The sequence below is a fragment of the Botrytis fragariae genome (assembly GCF_013461495.1).
Source record: "Botrytis fragariae strain BVB16 chromosome Unknown tig00000001, whole genome shotgun sequence".
Classification (NCBI taxonomy): Eukaryota; Fungi; Ascomycota; class Leotiomycetes; order Helotiales; family Sclerotiniaceae; genus Botrytis; species Botrytis fragariae.
The window spans coordinates 3,329,336-3,355,902 of NW_023500987.1; the positions used below are offsets into that span (position 1 = coordinate 3,329,336).

Below are 26,567 nucleotides of genomic sequence, written 5' to 3' on the forward strand. Positions count from 1 at the left end.
GTAAACTAGAAAGCTTTGTGATGCGTTTCAAGTATATTTTATTTTAGGTGAAGTTCCTCCGTCGCTTCTTTTTCTGACTTCCCAAACACCATTTCCTCATTCATCATCTGCAACTTCGCAAACTACAACTTGGAATCAAATCAAATACATTTTTCCTTACCGGGATACCCTCTGTCAATTGTCTTATCATATAGATTCACGAGAAGGAACGGATAATTCTTGTTTGAGAGCACCTTCCATTTCGATCCAGTCGTAGGCTTCACATTCTCTCAGAATCCGGAATCCAAAGCATGTGTCTCAAATTCACCTGTCTACAACTTTTCTCGTAGGAAACAAGAGAGATCATCCCCTCTCAGGTACCATACATATCCAGTGAAGGGACTGTGATCATCATTCACAATTCAGTTTTCATCCCTCTTACGAAGTTGCGCATTTCCGATACAACATTCATACTGTCGATCGAGAACTCAACTATAAATTCGCGATCCAAAGAAGTCATCTCAATCACGCAAAAAATTAGAAAAACCACGAATATAGATATTAATCGAAGACATGTCGCAAGGTAAGAATAGCTTCAGTCTGGGAGACGTTCACTAATGCGCTGCAGCCAGCATAAAGAACGTAGTTTCTCGGGACGGAAAGCAAGAGCAGTGCAATGTCGGTCTTCTAACTCGACAGCGGGCCGAAAATACCACACGAAATAAAGTAGTGTGGAAAAAAAATATACTTCCTGGGGGTCGAGTCGATTGGGTTATAGTTGGTTTTGGTGCGCCATTAGTCATCGAGAAGAAGGTTGACGCACAGGTTGACGCCAGAGAGATTCTCGCAGGGAGAAACAAGAAGGATTCTGCAGGTCTTATTGTTTCCGCGGTCCCAATCGAGCTACCAAGAACAATCGAAAACGGTGTACTAGATCTGCTTACTAGAAATGGAGGTTCAAGAGAGATGGGAAAAGATAAGGTGGAAAAAACGGGAGCAATTACCATGAAGGTTGCCATCAGAGAAGTAATCATCCTCGAGAACAAGAATAAATCTGGGCACAATTGCGAAGTAATGAAGTCTGGAGAGACTTCTGAGAATCATGAGGAGTCTGAAAAGAGAATGACTGTTTCAGCAAATGGACGAAAATCGATACTATTGGAAGGCACAAGCGACGGCAAGGCTCCACCCACGACAATAGAACTCTTCAAGCCTCAAAATTACACGAGTTCGGTGGCGCCTCTTAACTTGCCTAGTGTGTCCGGAAGAGAAGATAGAGAGCTCGAAAGGGAGAGTAGAGATTTACGTTTGAGAATGCAGAGCAATCAGGAGCCAAGAGCCACACGGTCAACTTTAAGCCCAAAAAGACGACTCAGCAATCCTCAGTCACGAACTTCATCACTCACGTCAACATCAGCGAGGAGACCACATCCTGCCGAAATCATAAAATCATTTCGAAGTGGCGTATCTGTGAGTTCGAACAGTCTTAGGGAGGTGTACTCTCCCATCTTCAATACACAAAATTCGAAGGCACGCCTTACTACCTCAGTCTTGCCAGAAACCAACCAATCCATAACGAGAAGACCTAAAACAACAATTACTGTCGCCTCAAGAATGATAACACATGCTTTGGGTATACGAGCGGTTCCTAGAGTGCTAGAACCCGAGGTAGAATTTAAATAGACTTTCTTTTTGCATGAAGTAATATTTGGAAGGCTCTGAAAAGGTTAGAAAAACTTGTTAATATTGCAAGGATCACAATCATGTCGGCGTTGGATGTTCTTTCTCTTTCCAGTCTGAGATTTTACAGGCGACTTCCTCAAACAGCAGGTACGGAGCTTTTCATGAACGATGAATTTGTCAAATACAGCAAGAATGATTATTAATATTTGACACAACCTTCCTGTTCTGAGATGCACCAGAAATGATGATTTTTATCAGCGTGTGCAGCTTCTGCTGCTCCTCCTCACATTCAACGACCATCAATAATATATCATCTTTACACACGCGTATCTCTAGTTGCCCATTGTGTGATTTCACTTATCATTTGGTATTTAATGTTTGTCATTTATTTATATTTTAACCATAGTCCAAATTCTCACCAAGAAACGTCCTCCATCTGTCAAGTCTTCGATTCCAGTATCAGAAACAACAACTCCAACAACGAATATACACATACGACAGATAGGAACTGTAGTGCTCATAAACCTGGAATTTTAATACCTCAATTTTTTAGATACAGACCAGATAATGGCAGAGTTTGACAAGGCATGCTCAGCACTTTTTTGTGGTATACAACTAGACGAATCTGATAAAAAGGTTAAGACGACGCCAGTTGATTGCTGCTCGGAACTCCAAACCCAAGAAGATACTGGGTTTTTTTATGATTTATCTAGGGTGAGGGTGAAGAGACAAAGGCCTTCCAAGATACCGAGGAAAGGGAACCCAGAGAAATGTCTCCCAGAAGAAGAGATCTTGGCAGAAAAGTTACCCAAGGAAAAGTCAATAGAAAAAAGTACTTCAAAGGAAGTCATTCCAGGTTGAGAGACCTCAGGGAAGGAATTTTCCGGGAAAATATTGACCAAGGTACTAAGGTTTATAAAGACGCATTTGATCTCTCTTGGGATGATCAGATTGAAGAAAATATGATAGTACTTCGGAATATGTATAATATGGAAGTCAATATTGCTGAATATGCTGCATGGTCCTTACCTGACTCCCTGTGGATACAATTGGTATGATAATACACCTCGTTGAAATATCTAAAAAGCTTCATTTGCTAACAGGAAAAAGGAAAATGAATATTCCGAGACTATAAAGCTATCCGAGATGTTATGTAAATATTGGGGGGACGATGATGAAATGTTCAAAAGTACTCCTTTGAATTACCTTCACTCCCTCACACCAAAAGGTGTGATATCATACACCATTGAAGGACTCAAAAAACTCGTATATTTCAGGGCTGATGACTATCCTATCGAGTGGGAAATTTCGAAATACCTCAATCTAGAGACATTCTCTTTCTGCGAGACAAATAAGCGCCCGATTGACGTTGAGACAGTCAAACTATCAGTGTGTCCGATGATTAATGAGAGACTGAAGAAGTCAGGATCTTCAATTTCTATCGAGGCAGCTAAGAACCCTTGGAGCAACCGCCTAGGCTGTCCAACAGTGGCAGCCCTCCCTCCAATGCTGCAGATAGATATAAAGGTCTCTCAAATTTACGTCTTTGTGGCTGCGCTCAAATACTTTATCTCCAAATACCTTGATTCGAAAGCGGCGTCACACCATATACTTTCTGTTGGCTCAATCAATTTCTAGCCTCTTCGAATGCAAAGAGAGAATACAGAATGGTACGTTGGACTCTCAAACCGATGCCAATGCAAGTTAGGAGTTCATACATGGCTAGAAGAATTCGTCTGTGATATCAGCGCCAAAAATATCAGAGCAGACAGATTGAAACATCATAAACACTACAATAACTACGCCAAAAATATACAGGAGGGCAAAACAAAAACTCCCTTTTATGTGATTTCTCGTCTCTATCTAAATTTCATCACCAAAAGGTGCTTCGGCGAACAAACCAGGCCAATGGGAATGATTTTACTTCAGGCATTTGCCATGAAGTGGATGCATTACACGACTCTACCTTTTGATGAAGACGACTAGGAATTCCGGGCAGTCATGTGCAGCTTATCAGACATGCCGATTATGGATTCGACAGATTATTTGGAGAAAGTGCTTCGTAAGAGAGTCGATGGACTTATTCAATACTCGATGGATAGATGAGGAGAGCATAAAGTCTGTAGATGAGGGACTCGATTGATTCTAGCTGGGCGTGTCGTGTTTTTGTGAGTCTACAATGATTTTCGTTTAGCGTTTCATGTATGCAATTGATAGGGAAAGGCAGTTTAGAGTACATGGCGGATTGATTAGAAGTGAATGAGACAGCGCTGCCTTGCTTTTTGTTCATTTTGCGCAGGGTTCAAGGTAAAATCACATGGGCACATGAGCATATCAGCGGGTTTCTGTGTAATTAGAATTAGTTGAAGTAATAGCGAACAAGAATAATACTTAGTGAAAGCAAATGATTTTTTTCTGGCAGAATGGATGTTTGTGTGTGGGTATTAATGTGGACGTTGAATAAACAACAATGTGAAGGCATGGGAAAACTTCGGGACTGGCTGGTTAGGGGATTCTCGGTTCGAGTGACCGCCTTGAGTTTGATTTTTTATGCAAAAATGAGTATCTAGACACTTCGAATTGTCTTGTGGGTAATGATAAAGATTATTCCTTTTGATTTTTTTTATGACAGAAGTGGTGTTTGTCAGTGCATGAGGCTGAGAGTGAGATAAAATCTGGGAAGTGTGAGGCTGTGACTGTGGAATAATGAGATAAGCTGAGGGTGGGAGGGTGGTACATGTATGGACTGGGGAATAGCGCAAGCACGAAATAATAATTTAATTATTTCGAGTATCACATATGGGATTGATGCAATAAACAATACAAATCAAGAGAGTTATTGATGATTATACTTAGATACAAATGATAAAACAAAAGCGCTTCAATACTCTAAGGTCTCCCAGCAGCCAAACCTTTCCAAATCAATCTATAAGAAATCTATTGTATTGTGTGTATGAACGTGGTTACACCCCCTCACAGATAGACTCTGCCTTGAGCACTTTGAAGTTCACTTTAATCTGCAACAAGCAACACCTGATGATTCAGACAGAGAGATATCGAAGATAGTCAACTGTAAGAATCGATGGTACTTGAAGCTGTGGCTTCCCCGCTATGTTTGAACAGCTTTGCTTCCCATTCGCAATAACTTTGCTATGGGTGTTTTGATATCCAAGTTTGATCTGCATTAAGCACCATGTAGTGAAGCTCGGGAAGTAATAATGGGGATATTACTGTGAGGATCCATGGTACTTGATGGTAGAGGAAAGAAAAAGAAAGGAAGAGAGGAGAGGAGGAGGGAAGTACTTGAGCGAGGGAATTTGGATCTGAGAGACTAGTACGAAAACAGATCTATCCAATGATAAATCAAGAGGATAAGAGGCTTAGCAAGGGTAGTGGTTTGATTTTTATCTGCTTTTTCCACGCTAGGGAAGATTGGGAATTCTGCCGCTTTTGAATCCTATTTGATCTGCCGCACTTCTGGTGATTTCAGGTTTCCCACAAGATATATCAACAAACAAAAACTTCCTCCTCTTCCTACTTCTCCTTTTCCTTCTCCTATCTTTCTAGCAGAGATGCCTTCTCGACTCTTACCATGCAAAACATGATGGAGACGACGGAGCACAGCGCCAATTAACTCGACTTCCATATGTGCTCCGTCCTCTCAACGCGAAACCAGTTCACACAGGTATGTGAGATCGAAGACTCCAAAATTTATTTCATCACCGGCATCCACTTATCATCATACATCTATTGGATGCTTGACGGAGATCGAAAGGATAACTTACTAACGATCAATTCTGCTTCAGCGACGATCATCTCATCATTCAAAAAGAATATGGAGAGGCAGGGCACCCATAAGTCCCTGACCTCTCAAAGTGAAACAAATACAAAAAGGTATGTGAGATTGAACGCTTCCCCAAGCTTGTTGTTTTCCATTTCAATTCACCATCATCGTCCTTCATCAATATGATCTATTATCCACTGGATATATATACCTGTTAAGAGTCATCTACTGAGGGTGGTGTTCATTTTAGAACTCTCAGCCTCTTCACGATATTTTTCACAAAATCGGAGAGGACGGAGCACAGGAAACCTATCTTTCAGTCACAAGAGAAAGATCCACACCCATTTCCATGGTGTGCTGTGCTCCGTCCTCTCAAAGTGAAACAAATACAATAAGGTATGTGAAATTAAAATCTTACCCACTTACAGTTGTTTTTTTGCCATCATCATCTTTGACCACTGGGTCAACCTGAAAGTGGTCATGCGCTAACACTCAATTCTCTCCAGAGATTTGAGCAGATGAGAGGAGGCGACTGGAGCGGCCCGCCTCGGTCTTACCAACCGCAGGTGGTGCCGAGATTATCGGCAAGTATGTTCATCCAATTTCTCCCGATTCATGCTGAGATTTTTACTAACCATGCGAATTCACAGGTAATCAGATGACTGAAATGACGCCATTATATGACAAGCCATGGAGGAGCGGGAGCTGGTTCTCTATAATTGGAAGAGAAGCAAATTCTCGCCAAATGGAGAACTGGCTCCTGCTCCTGCCTAGCTTTCTTCATCGATGACGCAATTATATGACAAGCCATGGCGGAGTGGGAGCTGGTTCTCTGCAGTTGCCAGAACCCAGCAACAATCACAGATCTCGAGGGAGCCAGCTCCTACTCCTGCCTAGCTTAATCCACAGGATTTGAGCGTATTGACGAAAATCATCAGTCACCAGATGCGGCTCTCCGAGTCCGAGATGTCAACTTTGACCTAAGGCCTTGGCAGAATCGAGTTGCAGCATGTTACTCAGAGTGAGAACAGTGCTTAGAGAAAGAGGAGGTCTGCTGGGAGATTTAGTGGTGGTGCGTGCTGTGCGAGCTTCAGGTACGTTTCCTCTTTCTGCTCAAACCAAGCCGACGCTTGCTGACTCCACATTTGGTAGATAAAGAATTGATTGGGAGAAGGGTTCTGCGGGGAAATATGGTGGTGGTGTCGTGGGGGACACCTGAAGTAAGTTTTTCTCTCGTCCGTCCGTCCTTCTTCCTTCTTCTTTCTTTCGATCCACTTGATTCACCTTGATGTTCGTGACAAGACTAACACATTCAAGCAGCAGATAATGGAGGATCCCGACACCAGCGATCCTGAAATCGAGCCACCTCAAAAGGCTAGAACTTCACTTCTAAGTTCAGGTTAATAGAACTCCATGCTCGCGTACGATTTTTGCTAACGTGATAAAATAGCAGAAAATCAAATATTGGCAATCAACAATCATTCACTCCTCACCCAGGTTGTGGCCTGCGTGGTCTAGTCAGGCGTAAGTGACATCCATCTCCCACATTTCAAAAGAACTAGCTGACGAAGTTAGTACTTCAAGATTTAAGGGCCTATTCGAAAACGCCTTCTTGTGTAGATTTCTAGGCTCTGTGTTCTTTCTCTGTTCGAGCTTCCTTTCAGCAGAAAATGAGGCCGCAATTGCACGATGTAAACTCAACCGGGCGAGAACAGAGAAAGAACACAGAGCCTATAAAACCATGGTGCTCTGGCAATTCGCCGTGCATGAACTGAGTGTTGGGGGTCCGGCTTGCTCTTATAATAACGACTACACCCGTGATCGAAGAACAAAGATCCAGCCGAATCCAAACTACAAGCTGAACCCTCAACACTCAGTCTTGACTGTACCGCAAGACAACAGCCACCTTCTGCTAATGACTTTTCGACGTCAATTCCGGAACAACTTGATAGCACCACCTAGACCGCTACAACCTCAGCAGCAGCAGCAGCATTCAAGTACCACCGGCTATGGTTCTTGCACCCATCCTGAATAAGCAAGTTATCCTTCCATAAGCATCACAATTCGAGTAAAGGCTAACCTCACCATCAGATGTTACAATAATCAAAAGAGCATGGGGGAAATCAAGATGGTGGATTTCTTTGGATGAATATTGGTGGTGATGGACTGTGTAGTAGTTATAAGCGTTATGTAACAATAAAATCCTTTCTCTCTAGCCGTCTCCGGACGTGCCTCTATCGATGTGAATCCTCTGAGCTATGATTATGAGGTGGAATTAATTCAAGGTGCTGGTCTCAAAGTCAGTATGCTTCAGGTATGTCGAGATCTTCCATCATTCTTTTCAACCTTTGCTAACGGCACTTTTCTGCAGATCAATCTTCAATCTTCCGAGTTTCTCGTCTCAAATTTTGGGAGGATGGACCACGATCAAGATTAAACTGTGCAATGCTGTTTCAACAATCCTAGAAAGATCACAGTTGGTGCCGTCTTTGAGGTCCTCGCGATCCAAGTTCCTCGGACTGTAAGTCAGTCATTTGGTGTCATGAGAAAACAATCTCTGACTCTCCTAGTAGCGGCCCAAAGTCTTGTGTAAAAAGCTGAGTGCCAACACTGCGAGATGAAATTACTCCAGTGGTTAATCCACGGGAGTGAATTGGCTCAACCTTGAAATGAAGTCCGCACCATACAAGTCAGTTGGCGAGGTTAGCACGGTAGTTGCAGTAGCTCGCAAGCCATGGAATGGTTTTTTTATCAAATTGCAAGCTTTCCAAATCACCAACCTGACATGATCCAGCTCATCGTTCGCAAATTCAAGTTTCGCGACTGTCTATCCCATTGGCATGAACACTTTTGTGTATGAATCTTGATGATTAACAGTTCCTTGAGATACTCTCAGGGGTGCCGACCAATACACGCTCACGTCTCAGGAATGAGAGAGCTTCTCTCAAATCTTAGACGGTGTTGGAATCCGAAGCTGATGATGATATGCGAGAGCCTAGACGCGAATTTGGGATTTTACCACGACCAACACCAGCATGAAATCTCATTGTAGACTTCTTGAGCTTGACCCCAAGACTGCCAAAGTCATGGCTTAACGCCTCGAGGATCTCAGATGGTATGCAAGAGCCTGGAACCACGAGTTGAAGCTTTACCACAATCAACACCAGCATGCAACCTCTTCCAGGGAGGCAAATAGTATGCAAGAGCATACAATGGGAAACTTGGGCGCGACCCCAAGACTTCCAAAGTCATGGCTTAAAGCCTCGAAGATCTCAGAAGGTATGCAAGAGCCCGGAACCAAGAACTTAGGCTTCTTCCACAATCAGCATCAGCAATGTTGGAGAAGGCGGTGCAAACATGTACATCACCGATTGCATCTTGCCTGGTGTTCGCACATATATCGAGAGCTATCTCTTGCGGATCAGCCAGAATATTTCAAGGCTCTTGAGGTGCCACGATTAACACCAGCAAGCCATTGCGGTATTTAACTTGTAATACCGATGCAAGGAGTATGTCAAGTTACAATGTGACTTAATTCAACAACAAATCCGTCGTGTAAGGGGCTGTCACCAAGTCATATTGTAATTTGGCATATTCTATTTTGTTGTCATAGTTTTGTATATTAGTTCATTAGATAGTAATCTATTTTGTTCACTTTAGCCGCCTCGGCGTGCACAGTGATGGTGGTGGTTTTGGTGATTTCTTGTGATTGTGTTTGTATTTTCGCTGTATTGGTAGGTACACTCTCAAAAAGCTCAGACCATTTTCGTGGTAGATTGGCTAAGTCTTTCGCAGTGTTCTTTTGAGAAGACCAGGTTAATGGAAGCAGATTCCAGGACTATATTCCACCGCTTATACTTTTGGCTCCTCTGCTCCCGAGTAAATCAAGCCCAACGGAAGCCCGCAAATGATCACAGTAGATGCACGTTTCTCTGCTCATTCTTTTACTGTAGGTTCGGAACAGCGTAACTATTTTCGAGGGTACTAATTACGGATAATAGTCATTTGTATCTAATTGGTCAAGTCTACGACCAAGAAGCTACACGACTTTGCTTACGACGCCACTGGTGATAGCAAATACCCTGGGGGCAGCTGGCAACGATAATATGTGGCACCCTCCCCACTCAAGCTTGCGCAACAACTTAAACAGCGAGACAACAAGCATTGTAAGTGGCTATTATTCTTGATTCCTTCTTGGAAACGGTGCAACGACTAATCTCAGTCATCCTAGTAAGATGCCGCACACATTGTAGGACGGCATAATATTGATCAAGCGCCACACATTGGAAGCTAAATTTGAAAGAAAATCAACTTAACGGAAAGAGAATTTTCTGGCTTAAAGGCCCTACGAGTTTCAAACAAAACAGAAGAGCCTCCCTTGAGTCCGTTGAGTTCAAAGATACTTCGGCGCTGCTTCTACGACTATCAGCGATGAAAAGTGTACACATTGCGACCGGACAACAGCTTCCTCCACCACCTGACCTTGACCGAGCAACAATGTCGTTGAGGCAACGGTCGTCGCGAGAGCACTACCAGCTATCGTCAAGAAGCTGGTCAAATGTATGCAAATTACAATAAAACGACGGACCGCTAAAATGTTTTATCAACCCATCATTGACGGGCCATCGCCCCATTTGAGATCAGGAACAGCTTCCATTCAGAGGCTTGGAGATGTTGTCACTCCGTTTACGCAAAGCGCAAACAAGTGGGGATACTGCAGAATTTCACGTGCCTTGCCCCCCAGGACGTCAAAGGAAGCAGTACGAATTTCGAGGGAGACGATTTCCTCAACTTCGTTTTCCAAAGAGAACTCCGCACTCCTTCTCTAAATAAGGCGCACTGAGCATCTCAATCCGACTCTTCCTACGACTGCTAGCGATGAAGGCCCCACAACCGATAAAGCCCCAACAGAGCAAGAACTAAAAAAGAGCACGCAGCCTTCGACAAAGATCTCAATCCCAATCCACTAATTTGTTACTCTCTTTCAGTTCTTGCTCTGTTGGAGGCTAAAAATTCCCAAAACGACACCAGAACACACTAAGCCCGCTCTAGTCCCATCAAGAAGGAAGACTCAAGAATCAAGGAACTCAATGCCGAGCTCGTTGCAATTTGACGTCCTGATTGCTGTAATCTTGCGGCTTGACTGTGCTGCTTACTGGAAAGACTAGATTTGCCTGATAATTCTACCTGCGAACCTGCTGCATTCCTTGCTTTAGGTGCTTCTGCATTCATGACCGGATCCAACTTAAGCTTCAATAGTAGATATTGTTGGTTGGGAGCCACTTCGTCCGGTTATGTTGATCTATCTTGCGCGAAGAGGTGTCTTTGATAGCTTAGCTGGAGTAGATGAATTTGAAAAGTACTTGGTAATTTCCTTGCGTGTTGCTACATTACCCATCAAAGTGATATTTCGTGTTTCAAACGAGTTTTGTGCCATAGAGGCCTTGTATGGCTCAGACTAATGAGTGATCATTTGAGCGTCAAGGATTTAGTTTACATCATGTCCTCACTGGTGTTTTACCAGTTACCCCATACAAAAACACTGCTCTCCGTTTTATTTTGACGTATATGAAATATTGAAGTTGTTCTTAAGATGAAGGCTCTCCTTGAGCTTCTACAACGATTCTATCCAAAGCTTCCCAAGCCTCCTCAACTTCTTTTAATCCTGGATCTCCAAGAAACAAGGGCATATCCCAACCATGCTTCCTGCCGATTGCAGTAAACAATTGAGCATCAGTTGGTCCTAAATACTATCAGCACAGATCCACTTTCGTTTTTCAAAGGTATTATACCAATAACATCAACACCTTGTTTTGCCATATAGTATGGAATCAATTCATCCTGATCTCCATGCACGATAATCGTCTTGCCAAACCCTTTCCAAACCTCACTTTCCAATCCTTGATCAACGCCTTTCCACAACTCAGGTAATTTGTTCTCTTGGACTAACCACAAGAGTAGTGAAGAACGATCTTCGAATTCTTCCTTAGGCAAAGGTTTGTATGCAGGATCACGAGAAAAGTTCGGAAGAAGAGAGGATGAGTTGAATATTGGGAAGAAAGAAGGTGTTGGGTTAATGATTGGGGAGCTTGCGAGGAAATGCGCAAATCGAGATTCGGGATAGGGCGTTTCGTTAAAAAGTGTTTTGCTGCTGGAGAAATAGTTTTTAGGATCGTGGACGGTTGGACAGCCGTAGTATATAAAGACTGCAACTGGTGGAGGTGAAAGATGGGGTTTGGCAATGTATGATAGATAAGCACCTAGGAAACTTCAGTCCAGAGTTTCAAGTCATACCGGTCAATAACCCAGAAGTACAAACCAGCGCTTGAACCCATGAGAATAATATTGATTTTCTCAGCTTCGAGTTCCTTGAAATTAAGAAGCTTCCGGAGCCTTTTGTGTACAAAGTCGTATGCGGATATCACATCCTCCAACATGTCTTGAGCACTAGCTTGCGGCATGAGACGATAATCTGCGCTAATAATAGGCCAATTTCGAAGTAGACAGGATTGAACGATATGAGGAGGAAGATGTTCTCGATCGAAACCTGTAAGTCCCCCACCGTGAAGGTAAAGTACTGTGGTTAAGACTGAAGTAAGAGAAGATGGGTAAATGATGTCGACTTTTAGGTCGAGGTCATCGATACTTTTGAAGATGTGAGTAGATCTGGAAGACATGGTTCGAATTCTGCTACTTTGAACATTGTGACTTGATGTAAGATATCTAGAGTCAAAGATATACTCTACAAAATTAAGTGGGGTCTCTATGCAGCTAGACCCTTGATGGTAGGTACCGAGGCACCTCGTTATGTATATTAATCGAAGAGTTGTGTGTTCGATTACTCTTTCGATATTGATGATTAAACATCAAAATATCCTGAGGCAAGGCTGGCAATCTTTGATGAGAGCACGTGCCGGGATGTTCAAACATCCCGAACTTGATATTCGCAATTGGTTTGCAGAATCTCTAGCTTGTATCGATATATGTACACTTCTTCCAGTGGGTATTGGTCTATTCTTGTTTTGTTGACCACGAAGAATAGATTGTTACCAAAGCCATATACTCTACATCGATGATCTCGATTATCAACTTCGTCGATATTGGGATCTTGATACGTAACTTTCGTTGTCTCTGTAGATAGAAGAAAACAGACAGGTCTACCTTCTGTGTAAAGTGTGCTTGAATTGGATCGTTTTTGCTTGTATCAAAGACATGAAATTTATTGAAAAGAATGATTACAAGAGATAGGAAGAGGGAGGAAGGGATGTCAAGTCGAGAAGTTAAATAAAATATCAGGTGATCTTGGATTTTGTTTGTTGATGGTCCAAGTGCTAATCCAGGTATCTCCTCGTCTCCTCACCTCTTGAACTTGCCATTCACTGCTTCACATTGTTTTGTTACATTACTCAACGAGCTTATTGTTTTGCTAAAAGAGTTGATATCTAGGTACACAGGTCTGCGTATCTGTATCTCATGACCAATGAACATAAATGAAAGTTCAGAAACAAAAGTCTTTTCAGCAGTTCAATCGATCGACTTCCATCTCATTGTCCACCGTACGCGTTCTCAATGTCACCTAATTCCTTTCTAATCATGAAATCACATGCATAGTTGCAGGCCAAATATCAGATATGACTATGAGAGATAAAACTTTAGCATTTCAGAATTTCTCACTATATCAATACACGACTAACATAATTTTCAGATTACCTCCCATGAAGGCAAGCCCATATTTGCTTTTCAAAGCTACCCCGTGATTTATTGATCTAATTTTTTTGGGTCATTTCAACGGAGTGTATTTGTGAAGGGGATCTAGAAACGGAGTTGGCACCAATAGCGGAAGCCACAGATAGTTCTTGGTTGTATTGGCTACAGCTACCGCTGCCACTCACTTCCTCTTCTTCTTCGTCTTTTTGTTGGCAGGCTCCGCAGTTGAAGAGGCAGGTCTTTTTGCTACCGTCTTTCCAGCTGGGGAATTTGGAACCGGAACAACTGGAGCTGCGGAGGCAGGAGGTGGAGGATTTTCAAGAGCCATTTTCTTACCGGCGGGCTTGGTTGTAGGCTTTGCTACAGGTTTGGCTGTAGAGTTGGCGGCAGGGTTGGCAGTAGGGTTGGCAGTAGGGTTGGCTGTAGGGTTGGCAGTAGGGTTGGCGGCAGGGTTGGCAGCAGGGTTGGCAGTAGGGTTGGCAGTAGGGTTGGCAGTAGGGTTGGCGGCAGGGTTGGCAGCAGGGTTGGCTGTAGGGTTGGCTGTAGGCTTGGGGGGCTTATCATAACCCACATCCTTTTTCATCACATCTAAAGCCTGATTCCACCTGATTAGATCAAGTTCAATCCCCCAAGCTCTATCTATTGGCTCAAGATTATCATCATCAATCCTGCCAACACGACCTTCATAATCGATTATCCAAGTCGCAGGATTGTTAATGTCACCTTTACCCAACTCTACCACAATTTCTGTTGCGAAGAATGGTGGCATTTTAGGTGGGCCGGCTTTTTTGGCGATATCTACCATGACACGTCTCATAGGTAGGAAATGGCCAGACTCAGCTGGTTTAGCCGGTTGATTCACCGCAGGTTGGACAGCACTATTGTTCTTTTCATCGTGCTCGACAAGCTTAGCCAACATCGAGACCTTCGTTCTCCCATAATCTTTGGGGACCATGCCTCGAGCTTTGCAGTGATTTCTTAGGTTCACTATCTTGAAATCTTCTACTTTCATGGTAGGTCTATACTTGTATTTGGGATCTGTTTTATCGGATGTACCTAAGAGGTTTTGTTTACCAGGCGGCGTTGAAGTGGGTGGTTGCTTTTTAGTACCTGATGCTGGAATGGGCAGCAACTCAGGGAGCCTCCATGCCTTTTCCAAGTATTGAAGGTTACGAGGTTTGACTCTTCCTCTCGTTCCGTCCAATTTTATCATGCGAGGGCATAGGAATCTGAGTGGTTCTTGTGTGTCAACTAGAAATTCGCCATCCTCGAATTCGAAACTTCCAACAAACTTCTTTGCTGGGTCGTTTGGATTGGCGTATTTTGCACCGATCTTTGTGGTCGGCTCAATAGTACGGTGAATCAAGAAATCCTGCCATAGACCCTTATCGGTTTTATTAACGCTAGCATTCTTGATTATATTGGCAACAGTTGCACCAGCAGCATCATGTGCGACTCTGAGAATGTCTTTCGTGATCCTCTTTATACTGTTCATTGGAACGATTCCAACGCGTCCTTCGTTCAGAACTCCATCCCAAAATGGGCCTCCTTGTACCCACATGTAACCATCCGGGGCATCTTCAATTGGAGCTATCGTCGGCTCTCTAACAAAATGACCAGTAAACAATTGAAGCTCTCTAGGATCTTGGTGATCTTCAAGGTCCACTTGATATCCTTCAATGTCGGCCGTAACTATCCACACGCCTTCCTCCAGATAGGCGTCAACCTCATCTCCAAACCATGCTTCAGATTCGTCAATTAAATATTGATCTAGATTTCTGTGCAATGCTGTTATGAAGCATGAAAATTAGTAACTCCATTTCAAGGGATAACTTTAGGGCCATTGGGGATTCAAGGCTGGATTTGAAAATGAAAAGTGCGTTCGAGAAAGAACAAATATAGAACCTAGACGAGGAAATGCCATCTGGTACGGAAGGAGTGTGAAAAAAATAGGCCGGTAACGTACTTGAAAATCCCATCCAGTGGCTTATAGACTCGTCACCATTATGAAGCGATCTTGTTTCAGTTTCTGCATTGTCGTTCCAAAGCCACAAATATGGGTTTACCCCTCTTCCCATATCTCGATCCTGCGTTGGATCCTGGTGATCTACCTCCCATAACTTATTTTTGATATCCCATCTAACATTAAATCCGTGAACGAAACTCCCTATAACGTAATGCGTTCCGTATCTCCTATTCAGCAATCTGAGGATCGGATAGAGTGTAGTTATGTTGTAATTGTTTGGCTCGTCTGATATATACAACTTAGTTTGTTCCAGTAACTCCTCACGGGAAAACGGTACTCCTGTAGCAGCATTAAAGAAAGTGAGCATATTAGCCTCTCTCATGTACCCTATCGCCTCCGTCCAGAATTCATCAGTTCCCACAAATTCTTTCAACTCATTAGCTGTTGGGTTGTCTCTTAGTGGAACTGGTGTGCCCGCGGGGGCCGCAAGATCTCGCGCAGCGCTGTAACTGAGAGTCATAGCATAAATGGCACACATAAGGCCTGCACCAGACGTTGATACTGGGTGGAGCCCGGCGCCCAGTGTGGGTAATAAGTTCCATCTTCCTACATCCGAAATTTCAACGCGTGGAGGAGCTAATCTAGCAGCCAATGCAACTGGATCATCTTTAATATCTGGTGCAGGTTCGAATGGTGGTGCTAGTGGTGCTGGTGGTGCTGATGGTGCTGATGGTGCTGATGGTGCTGATGGTGCTGATGGTGCTGGTGGTGCTGGTGGTGCTGGTGGTGAGGATGCTGGTTCAGGAGGCTTCTTGCCCGCTGCTAGATCTGCCGCTGCTTTGGCTGCCGCCAATGCAGCTGCCACTGCTTTATCTTCCTTTTCCATATCTTCCTCCAGTAGCTGTTGAGCTAGTAGATCTGCGGCTGCTTGATCTGCGGCTGATAGCCCTGGCGCCGATGGAACTGTGGGCCCTGCCTTACCGAAGAATGAATTTGGTACTCCTGGTGGCTTTGGTGGTTTTTTTGCCCCCATTTTGTGTGTGGATTATTCTCCAATTCGTAGTTAAAATAGATTTTTCTCGTAAATAAGCAGTTTTCACTGAGTCAATATCAATTTGTCATAATACAAAGCATATTTTTCATAAGAAGTTAAGAATCAAGATTTTGTATTCATACCAGCTCTTTGTTGAGCTCCCGGGCACCCCTTTATTTCGCGAGCGCTTCGTTTGTTAGTACTGTATATAAAGAAAAATTATAGCATTCATTCCGCATTTGGATAAGCGAGGTGCCGATTCTTTCAAACGACATTGAAAATGAAAGGGAGATTAGTTGAGCGTGTCAAAATTTAAATGTGATTGTGATATTGGACGCTTTTGGCTTTGGGGGATCCCTTTGAGATTTTGATATTGACAGGAAGTTTGTATTTCTTGTACAGCACTAAATCACAAAGTAATGTTAGAAGATAGACTCATCGATTTGTTGGCTGATATCAATTGTGTGTTGGAAACAGATTGATCTCTCAGCCCGCCTGTCCCTGTGACAAAGCATGAATGATTGACCAAAATTATATAGAACTTTTTTTACAATTTTCAACCATGCACACGTTGCTCAACCTATTATTGGCAAATTTGAAATACTCAAATTGCTGATAAATGAGTTTCGTTACTTCGTGCAATTGAATTCTCATAACCAAATGAAATTCTTTGACATTAGATAGAGTGAGGTGATGATTATTTTCGTGCCTGATAAATTATGTCATGTACCAATAACATCATCATCCCAGAACCTTTTCAGAAGTATATTTGTTAGGTAAGTGATATATTGTTGATTTGACTTGGTTCATATTTATGGTGATCTAGTTTATGCAATTGAGCTATCTTCATCGTATTTTCAATAGTCATCAACATACTACCTTTCCCCATATCACAGCACAAACGGCCGCCCACTGAGTCGGATTTACATTAAAAAATCTTTCCACTTATTTTAAGATCAATCAGAACAAAAGACGCACCGGTGGGGAGCGGGTAGTATTTTGTCTGAAGACCCGGTGCGATACGGGATATAGGTGGTCAATTCCGTCGCAAGGCGACGGCGCAATGTAATCGCTCCGCTCCCGTTCAACCCAAAATGTTTTATGTACCAAATCACTTAAATTAAATGCATCCTGTAGCACAGTATGAACTTCCGTGATATTGGTAGTTCTTCTTTTCTACGCTAATATGTATACTCAAGAATCGCCAAATCGAGGGATCTCACGTCGCGAGTCAATTGAGAAAGGAAGTGCCCCTGAAGCAATTGCTACTGATTCTATTGGTATTAGAATTGATGAAGACAATTCGGATACGACCGAGCAGCAATATGTCACGGGAACGAAGCTCCATTTGATTGTATTTTCTTTGACTATGGCTTGTTTCCTCATGACATTGAGTTCATCGGTTCTGGCAACGGTTTGTGAAACAGTCTTTGTATTCCATCTTTTCTCTTTACTTAACTTCATACTAGGCTATACCACGCATTACAAGTGATTTTCGTTCTGTGGAAGACATAGGTAAGCTGCAATGCTCACGTCCTTCATTCTCTTGACTAAACATTCATAGGATGGTATGGAAGTGCTTATTTACTTTCAAAGTGAGTTTGCGTCTTCATGGAAGAGAAACACGGTACTGATTCTTGCGCCTAGCTGCGCCGTGCAACCACTAAGTGGCAAACTTTATACCTATTTCTCACTCAAAGTAAGACTTGCAACCCCTCACTATATTCAAGACTAACTGATAGTCTAGTACACATTTCTCTGTTTCCTTGCAATATTCGAATTGGGTGCATTAATCTGTGGTCTATCAAAAGATTCAGATATGTTGATTGTAGGAAGAGCAATTCAAGGTTGTGGTGGATCTGGTATTCTTAATGGTGCTCTTACGATTCTTGCTGCTGCTGCTCCTATCTCAAAAAGACCAAGTATATATTCAAATATCCTCTCCTTAGTATTTACAGTTTTTTCTAACCAGAATACGAGTTCTTATTGGTATAATAATGTCTACTGCATCCTTCGGGCAGGTTATTGGACCTCTCATTGGTGGTGCATTGACTCAACATGCTTCTTGGAGAGTGAGTAGATTTAGTGCTCTTCCAATTATTCCTTACTAACGGATTTCTAGTGGTGTAAGAATACCCTTAATCATTCAAGACAGCCCTAACATCTCTAGGCTTCTTTCTCAATCTACCTACTGGTTTCCTAACTGCTCTCGTAATCTTCCTAATCCACATCCCCAGCATCCACAACCCTGTTCGCACTTCGTGGTCTTCAAAACAGAAATTCTTACACCTTGATCCATGTGGTTTCATCCTCTTCACACCCACCATCATATCATTTCTTCTCGCTCTCGAATGGGGCGGCTCTTCATATCCCTGGTCATCAGCTACTATTATCGGTCTCTTTTGCACTTCTTTTATCCTCTTTCTACTATTCTTATACTGGGAATACCGACTGGGAGAAAACGCAATGATACCACTTGATATGTTGAAAAAGAGAATAGTGTACAGTGGATGTTTGACGGGAATGCTCAATCAGGGGGCTTAATAGTAATCTCGTATTATCTACCGGTTTGGTTCCAGACTATCAAAGGAGTTTCGCCTACAGAAAGCGGGGTGAGAACGCTGCCGACTTTCTTGGCGACTATTGGGTGTTCGATTATAGCGGGGAGTTTGGGTATGTTATTTTCTCTGTTGTGTTGTTTGAGTTAGTTGTGAGAGATATGACTGATGTGCGAAAGTTTCTCGACTTGGATATTTCACCCCCTGGGCGATTGTGGGCTGTGTATGTTCAGCTATCGGATCTGGATGTATGAGTTTGTTTAACGTCAATACTGGGGCTGGTGAATGGATTGGCTTTCAGATCTTGGTTGGTGCTGGGCGTGGAATGGTTTCACAAATGGTATGCACAGACTTCTGTCACTGGTATCTCATACATACACCCTAGATCCCGTTCTCTCTTCCTACGTGATTCTTTGTGAATTTACTAATATTCCATTAGCCCATAACAGCAATCCAAAACTCTCTTCCCCCCACAGATATTGCAATTGGCTCATCTCTCGCTACTTTTTCCGGATACTTTGGTAGCGCAATATTTCTATCCTTCGCCTCGACAATTTTTACGAATTCTTTGATGAAGGAACTTGCTATTTATGTACCAAATATCAATGCAGAAGCCACCATAGCAAGTGGTGCTACAGGATTGAGGGATTTGGTGACGGGCACGGAGTTAGAGAGGGTGCTAATAGCTTACAATGAAAGCTTGATCAGATGTTTTGTGAGTCGTTTCTTCTCTTAGTCCGTTAGCATGTCTCATCCTAGGGAATGTGATAGGGCTGTTTCGATATAAATGATGGATGTGGATGGGTGGCTAATTAATCATAAATCAGTATCTCGCAGCTGGGGGATCAAGTGCAGCGTTTCTGTGCAGTTTTGGTCTAGGATGGGGAACGGTGAAGAAGAAGAATAAGCAGGAAGGAGATCAGGAAAGGGTAGAGAATCCAGCTAAAAGCAACAGTCCGAAATCCACGGCGATGGAAGGAAAAGCTTGAAAGTTCGCGAGTTTCAGGATCTTGAATTCTTTCGATGTATGTTTTCGGGGTGGACAGTGTATATAAAAAGCTTTTGAACTTTGTAAATAAAATAGACTCGACCAGTATGGGATCACATTCAATTCAATTGGGACCAGGCAAATTCAGTTCTCATCAGGTAATTTTGGTAGTTTTTTGAGGTTTCCACCTGGTTATATATAAGAAGAGCACAGGTGTCAGTGATCTTGAATACGTAAAGAATGTACAAATCCTTTCCTCATCCTTACCCCTCCACCCACCTCGTTATCTTCCATTAGTAAAGCAGTCGGTCCATCCACTCATTCCACTCTTATCTTTTCTTGAAAACCAACTCACACCTAGGAATTCCGCTAGTAAAATGATCCTTAACATTGCCAAAAAACTCCTCCTCATCAAACTTTACATTCTTCGGGAACATTACCTCGTACTCAGCTACCGATCTTCCAATCACAGAACGCAGTTCCATCATTGCGAGACCTTTTCCGATGCAATTATATACACCCATAGAGAATGGTAGGTATGCTGACTTATTAATGATGAGATCCGAGCGCATCGTCCAACGCTCCGGAATAAATTTGTCTGGATGTTTGAAGTTGCGAGGATCTAGAATTAAGAGTTAGAAGTTCAGCATCGAGAGAGCAAAAAGTAAACGCGGATTATTGAAAGGAATAATTACCACGGTGAAGTTGCCAGGTTGCGATACTAACAATTGTATCGCCAGGTATATATACCGTTCCAATAGTCAGTCCTCCCTTGGGAGTGACTCTTTGAGAGTTGAATGTAACAGGAGCGTACAATCTTAGTACTTCATGAATGATACCATCAAGTAATGGAGATGATGTTCCTGTACTATACGTACCATCTTCAAACATTGGTCTCAGCTCTTCAAAAAGTCGAGCTTGATACTCTGGGTAGTGGGCAAGGTGAATGAAGATTACGGTAAGGGCTGATGCAGTAGTGTCACTGCCTGCTCCAATGATTACACGAGAATCGCCGTTGAGAAGAGCGCGCCCAGCAGGGGTATTTTCCGTATGCTGTATGAGATGACCAACTATATCTGGCTTGGGGTTCTTCATCTGTTGAATTATTAGCACATCTATATTTGATAGGGAGGATCTGGAAATCAAACATCTCTTCGTGCCTCCACCTGAGAAGCCGACCAATCATTAAATTCCTTCATTGGCCCCCCAAGAAAACTCAGCACGTCAATCACTGTAAACATCCATGGAATATGAACTACCGCTCCAAGGGCAGAAATACCAGATTGAATATTATCGAGAACTTTCTTGGCTGCAGCTGTTTCTTTCCCATTCAAGAATTCAGTGTGAATACCAAATGCCAATGCACTCATCACATCGTAACTGTATTGAACACATAACTTATTAATTACTAATGGATCTTCACCACCTTTTGACAGACGAGCAAGAAACGATGTGGTGAACTCTGCAATGCGTGGTCCATAATCAGTGAGAGCTGGAGTTTAGTCATCAGTCACCTGACATTCGAATAATAAAAGTGGAGAATCCAAATACATTGCTTAAAGGCCAAGTCCCAGATCTTTCTTCTTTTTCTGTGGAAGTCCGAGTCTCTCGTCGTATGCAAAGATTCTGGGGATGTCGAGCCATAGAACGGTCCTTTATGCAACTTAGATGAAGCGCCAAGAATTACACTAATGGCTGCAGGATCGAAAATGATGAGTTCGCGAGGTCCTTGACATGAATTAAGTTTGGATGTATCAGAAAAGTTGCTTCTTCTGGATGTCATTACCTGTCCTGACATAATCCCCATACTCCTCCTTCAATTTTCCAGCAACTTGGTACCACCTAACTTTCGACTCGATAACTTTTCCCAAACTCCAGAATTTGGAGAGTCTAGCACCAAAAGGACCGGGGAAATTTCGTAGCGGATGGAAAAAGGCTCGATAAACAAGGATATTTGTCCATAGCGAAAGAATGGTCGTCGTGATAAGGCCAAAGGAAAGTCTTTGAGCTTGCCAGAATGTTAGGACATCGGCAATGTACTCATATTGAAGTAGTATCGAGAGGATAATGTGGGATGCTATGACCGCAAAAAGAATGGAGAACGGATAACGATCGAATTCCCTGTTCCTTACGATATTGTGGAAGAATGCACCTGCTGCAATGGCTGTGATGTACAAGGTCGACATTGTTGCTAGTGGTGACGGTTTTGTCCAACGAACAACCTCGTTGGTATTTTGCAACGAAGAAAAGCAAAAAAGAGGGAAAAATCAATCATGCAGCGATAACTTGGACCTCGAAATATGTCGACCGAAAAAGGAAGGTGGAGAAAGTATGCACGTAAGCATGCACGTTGACAGCAGGATCTCTTCCGTATGGAAGAGCATGGTGAGCCGTGACCATTTCGTTTCTTTACATGACGACGAGCGAGTGGGGTTTGACTATTTTTGATCATGATCTCTCTGGCCGTTGCATAGTCTAGAATTCATTGTTCTTTTTCTTCTTGCAATTCAGCTCGTTTTCCTTCAACTAGTATCAGTGACTATTGATATGGTAAAAGTCGTGAATTCATTTCCCGATAACTTAGATTATGCAGGAGAGAAATATGAGCTCCACATCGGGCCAATCATGCATACGATTTCAGCTACAATCCATGTCGTTATTCGCCTGCCGAGTCCCGGGTCTCACAAACTCTCAAATTCTTTTTTGGAAAAAGCAGTATACTCTGTATTCGACCATTAGACTATCATCTATTGGAAAATGTTGGCCGAATTCGGGATGCCGACAATGATGATCAAGAATCGGAGTCGTTTCTTGTTCTGACATATAGTCAAGAATGTATCCTCCCTTGAATCTACTTCTCATCGAGTATGAACATCTTTCCAAGCAAGATTCGAAGAACGAAGAGTAAATATGTCAACCGGACTTCTTCCAGCGCCCCCCGGTATAACACCAGATTTAAATCCATCTGCTCTGTCAAGTACCCAGGTAGCTTACATTATTGCATACACCATTACACTTGGTCTGGCTAGTAGTACTCTTGGTATCCGATTGTACACAAGGATTAGTATCATGAACTCTTTTGGTCTGGATGATGGTAGGTCTTTTGTCTATGGCGGTCGACGAGGATGCTGATCTGGAATATAGTTGCGATTATTCTTTCATATGCATGTTCAATTGCATATTTTGCTATTACTGTCGATTGTAGGTGATAGATCAGTTTACGAAGAATAGAATAGCCATGCTGATTGATGGCTAGGCATGAGATATGGATTCGGCAGACATCTATGGGAAGTTACCGGCCAACAGATGGCGCTTTATCTTACAGTCAGTCGACGCTTCTCAATTCATACCCCATCTTTTACTTACCGACCTAGAAACTCAGCCCTATGGTAGCTACCTACGCTTGGGCCCCCGCATTCACCAAATTATCCATTCTCATCCTGTATGTTTCTTCCCTAGACAATGTCGGAACAAATTGATGAACTAAGTACTCCCTAGCCTTTATCGACTCAATCCAAGCATCTACTTCCGTACAGGTTGTTGTCTCATCGCCGGGATAATCATAATCTACACTCTTGCCATATCTCTAATAATAGCTATTCCATGCGTTCCCACGGACCCCGCAAATGGTGCATGTCTCAACCAATGTGGGCTCTGGCAAGCAATCTTCAACATTCTTACAGATGCAGCTATTCTTATACTTCCATCACATATGCTATATCTCTTGAAGTTGCCGTTAAGACAGAAATTGGCGGTTGCATCGATTTTTTCGACGGGTATTTTGTGTGTTCAACCCCTCTCCATACTCTTCAAACACTGTTTGAGAAAACTCTTTTACTTGCACTTAGAAGGCTTTGCTGACATGATTATTGATAGTGTGATAATCATCTGTATAGTCCGTATAACATACATCATGGCGCTTCAGGATAATCCAGATGTACTATACACTCAAGGCAGAGCAGCAGTATGGTCGTTCGTCTCCCTCTTTCTTTTGCTATCTTTACTTGACCTTCATGCGTCTAATCTTTGACTTCCCGCACTCAAAACTTCAAAGACTAACCCAGAGTGCACCACTAGATCCGTAGAAATAAACATCGGCATTTTCTGCAATACTCTTGTCGTTCTCCGTCCTTTCATCCGTCAATACTTTCCAGGTCTCTTCTCATCACACCTCATATCTGACGATCCTCGTCAAACACCTGATGCGGAAGCAAATCTCGAATCTAGAAAGCGAAAAATTGGAAAATTGAGGAAGAAGAATTCGTTAACTCTTACAACGATGGATCATCAAATGGATACAATGGATAAACAACCGGGGATAACACGGGAGTATGAGGTGAGTGTTGAGAGGAGTGGTGGCGAGGGAACTAGTGATGAGTGTTCAGGAAAAGAGAGGGAGAGGGAAGATGAAACGGAGAGTATGGAAAGAATGATTAGGCGCGTGAATGTGGATGGAAGTGATAGACTGTGATGGGAGGGTGAAATGGAAAGTGATTCAATCGGTCACTGGTGAACATGAAAGGAAGTAGAGGGAAAAGATGTGACCGCTCACTGTCAGAGATGAAAGAGTCCCGGAATATACTGCGCGAGAACAGCAGATGCTCTTGCACATTCACTCGATACATGAGCTTCAACAAGATCCGAAACATGGGATCCCAATAATTTCCTCAAAAAATCAACGAGAATGATGAGTTTTTACGGCTTTTCAGGAAAACAGCATGAAAAGATACAATTGGATGGGACGGGCTGAAATAGACAAAATACAAAGTACAGGGCGTTTGGCTGGGTAATAGTGCGAGATACATATTCTAAACTGAATATTTCGCATGAGTACTTTGTTGTTTGAAAATTAATGGGTGTGCAATAATTTTGGGTTTATTTGAAAGAATGGATGTATTTTTATGGTAAAGAGAAAAGGTTTGATGTTGGATTTCGAGTAGTATGATTGGATTTTGTGAGACCGGTTTGATGGGTGGGATTCGCTGATGGATGATCTTGGAATGTAGTAATTTGAAGTAGAGCGACCTTCTCGTTTTTATAAGTACCTAGGTGTTGGGTAATGACAAGTTCGGTTCATACATCTCCTCGTTTGCCACTTGGCGGACTTTTCTCGATGTCTCATTTGTTTGTTCGATTCTGGGTTGCTTCAAAGGAGATATACCGAACCAAACGAGTAGGTAATAATCATACTATACATATTCTCGATCTAACAACAGATCTATCCACGCCACTCGACGCAGCAACAAAACCACAAGCTTCTTTCTATAAACAAATTGTTCCTTCCCATTCTCCACCTTCGTGTTGCCTTGCCTCGAGATTTCTACCACTAGATGATTGAGGAAACACCAGGTTGAATTCTCTCCAGTTCCCTCCCTAATTGTTCCCATACCTTCTTCTGCAACTTCATACCCTCCGGTCCTCTCACAAGTGGGCCCGTCCTATACTTAGCATTAGCAATTTTCGCTTTGAGAACAATCCATTATCCCCCGTTCATTCCGAGGAAACAAAACAGACAGTAAAAATGAGATACATACTCGGCAATCAAACAATCAGCCATATATTCTCCATGACTTTCTTCCCCCGCCGCAATTCCCGCCACCAAAGCTCGACTTCCTACTTCCGTGCTACGTGAAAGCAGAGTACTCAAGAGCCAATTTTTGAATCTATCAAATCCTCTATCTTCGCGAAAGAAATCGGATTTGCAAGCTCCGGGCGTCATGCAATTGACAATGACAGATGGAGATACGGATTCCGGGTCACGAGTAAGTTTTTGAGCTAGCTCGCGGACTCCGAAGACTTGGAGAAGTTTCGTGGTGGAGTATCTGATTGTTGTTAGTATGGAGTTTTTAGAAAGGGTGTTTTTGAGTGAGGGTAGAGATGAAGGATGGCTAACCTTTCCAAATCTAGTTCTGATGTCTTCTCATTGTTCAACGCCTTGAAAATATCCTTCTCTTTCCTTTCTTTGAATTTGGCAATATAATGCAAATCCGAAGCGACAATCGAAATTCTAGGCTGGATATTGAATTCCTTTGCTGACTCTCTCAATTTCGGCAAAATCCCCAAGACTAACTGAAAAGTCCCAATTACATTCGTCATAACCGTACTTTCATATCCTTCCACCAGCTTGAAATATTTCGTCATGATCCCCGCATTAGCAAGCACGGCATCAACTCTGGGAAGTTTATTGACTTTTGCGCAGAAAGCTTGAATAGACGATGGAGATTGCATATCCAGAGACCAGGCTTCGATACTGGATTCCGGACGACCGGTACTGGCTAGGATGGATGCTTTTGCGGCTTGGCCTTTGGACTGAGAACGCACGGCGAGGATTAGGAGGTGGGCATTGAGACGGGAAACATGACGAGCGGCTTCGAGACCGAGTCCGGTGTTGGATCCGGTTATGATTATGGTTTCATCTGTGAAGTCGCGGGTGGGGATAGGGAGAGCGACGAATAATTGGGAATATAGGAAGGAGGTGAACCAGCCCATGATGTTGATTGGAGCAAAAATATAAGAGAAAAAAACAATATATTCACGCACGAAATTCAATGCTCGTCTCTACGAACAGGTATAGAAGCCTATAAAAGGTTGATGAAGGAGAATACAACGAGAACTGAGAGAGGTATATCGTTAGGTACACACATATATATATGTACCAGTAACAGGCAGGAACACAATGGTATCATCTGCGTCATTATATTTATTTTCATGCAACTAGCACTCCTGCAACCACACAAATTACAAATTAACAATCAAAAGCGGACGAAAATACGGAGGATATGTCTGAGAAGTACATTGAGTCTTCAGCTCGGACGCTTATGTAAGAGTCTGAACCAATTGAACAATGCTTCGGACGAAAGTTCGGACGA

At 42.8% G+C, this 26,567-nt stretch overlaps 10 protein-coding genes across 10 annotated transcripts; 5 read left to right on the plus strand and 5 right to left on the minus strand.

Annotated features, from left to right (window-relative positions):
* Positions 1–552: 552 nt before the first annotated feature.
* Positions 553–3,648, plus strand: Bfra_001018 (uncharacterized protein; the record flags this gene model as incomplete). The annotated part of the gene is given in 6 exon segments (XM_037331458.1): positions 553–562; positions 608–1,647; positions 2,227–2,494; positions 2,506–2,714; positions 2,773–3,279; positions 3,301–3,648. The coding sequence occupies 6 exon segments, from the start codon at positions 553–555 to the stop codon at positions 3,646–3,648; spliced, it is 2,382 nt and encodes a 793-aa protein (XP_037197791.1).
* Positions 3,649–5,232: 1,584 nt separating this feature from the next.
* On the plus strand, positions 5,233–6,362 carry Bfra_001019 (uncharacterized protein; the record flags this gene model as incomplete). Its single annotated transcript, XM_037331459.1, has 7 exons — positions 5,233–5,347; positions 5,469–5,560; positions 5,706–5,842; positions 5,875–5,923; positions 5,953–6,034; positions 6,097–6,154; positions 6,254–6,362. Coding segments are annotated over 7 exons (642 nt in total), but the record flags the coding sequence as incomplete, so codon positions are not given.
* A 93-nt stretch (positions 6,363–6,455) lies between these two features.
* Positions 6,456–7,883, plus strand: Bfra_001020 (putative zn 2cys6 transcription factor protein; the record flags this gene model as incomplete). The annotated part of the gene is made up of 6 exons (XM_037331460.1): positions 6,456–6,540; positions 6,599–6,666; positions 6,767–6,845; positions 7,075–7,458; positions 7,663–7,760; positions 7,818–7,883. 6 exons carry the CDS (start codon positions 6,456–6,458, stop codon positions 7,881–7,883), a joined length of 780 nt encoding a protein of 259 aa, XP_037197793.1.
* Positions 7,884–8,397: 514 nt separating this feature from the next.
* On the minus strand, positions 8,398–8,698 carry Bfra_001021 (uncharacterized protein; the record flags this gene model as incomplete). The annotated part of the gene is made up of 2 exons (XM_037331461.1): positions 8,398–8,544; positions 8,609–8,698. 2 exons carry the CDS (start codon positions 8,696–8,698, stop codon positions 8,398–8,400), a joined length of 237 nt encoding a protein of 78 aa, XP_037197794.1.
* A 2,336-nt stretch (positions 8,699–11,034) lies between these two features.
* Bfra_001022 (putative polyketide synthase protein) lies at positions 11,035–12,123 on the minus strand (the record flags this gene model as incomplete). The annotated part of the gene is made up of 3 exons (XM_037331462.1): positions 11,035–11,189; positions 11,239–11,706; positions 11,766–12,123. 3 exons carry the CDS (start codon positions 12,121–12,123, stop codon positions 11,035–11,037), a joined length of 981 nt encoding a protein of 326 aa, XP_037197795.1.
* A 1,211-nt stretch (positions 12,124–13,334) lies between these two features.
* Positions 13,335–16,152, minus strand: Bfra_001023 (uncharacterized protein; the record flags this gene model as incomplete). Its single annotated transcript, XM_037331463.1, has 2 exons — positions 13,335–14,941; positions 15,120–16,152. 2 exons carry the CDS (start codon positions 16,150–16,152, stop codon positions 13,335–13,337), a joined length of 2,640 nt encoding a protein of 879 aa, XP_037197796.1.
* A 1,186-nt stretch (positions 16,153–17,338) lies between these two features.
* On the plus strand, positions 17,339–19,699 carry Bfra_001024 (putative mfs multidrug transporter protein; the record flags this gene model as incomplete). The annotated part of the gene is made up of 11 exons (XM_037331464.1): positions 17,339–17,566; positions 17,622–17,667; positions 17,717–17,747; positions 17,800–17,851; positions 17,900–18,074; positions 18,133–18,224; positions 18,304–18,653; positions 18,700–18,958; positions 19,012–19,050; positions 19,150–19,425; positions 19,538–19,699. 11 exons carry the CDS (start codon positions 17,339–17,341, stop codon positions 19,697–19,699), a joined length of 1,710 nt encoding a protein of 569 aa, XP_037197797.1.
* A 328-nt stretch (positions 19,700–20,027) lies between these two features.
* Bfra_001025 (putative cytochrome p450 monooxygenase protein) lies at positions 20,028–21,884 on the minus strand (the record flags this gene model as incomplete). The annotated part of the gene is made up of 5 exons (XM_037331465.1): positions 20,028–20,320; positions 20,394–20,793; positions 20,847–21,190; positions 21,250–21,426; positions 21,485–21,884. 5 exons carry the CDS (start codon positions 21,882–21,884, stop codon positions 20,028–20,030), a joined length of 1,614 nt encoding a protein of 537 aa, XP_037197798.1.
* Positions 21,885–22,608: 724 nt separating this feature from the next.
* On the plus strand, positions 22,609–24,169 carry Bfra_001026 (putative integral membrane protein; the record flags this gene model as incomplete). The annotated part of the gene is made up of 7 exons (XM_037331466.1): positions 22,609–22,792; positions 22,843–22,899; positions 22,955–23,022; positions 23,073–23,140; positions 23,197–23,481; positions 23,575–23,670; positions 23,776–24,169. The coding sequence occupies 7 exons, from the start codon at positions 22,609–22,611 to the stop codon at positions 24,167–24,169; spliced, it is 1,152 nt and encodes a 383-aa protein (XP_037197799.1).
* An 855-nt stretch (positions 24,170–25,024) lies between these two features.
* Bfra_001027 (putative short-chain dehydrogenase reductase protein) lies at positions 25,025–26,187 on the minus strand (the record flags this gene model as incomplete). The annotated part of the gene is made up of 3 exons (XM_037331467.1): positions 25,025–25,136; positions 25,233–25,520; positions 25,592–26,187. 3 exons carry the CDS (start codon positions 26,185–26,187, stop codon positions 25,025–25,027), a joined length of 996 nt encoding a protein of 331 aa, XP_037197800.1.
* Positions 26,188–26,567: the final 380 nt, after the last annotated feature.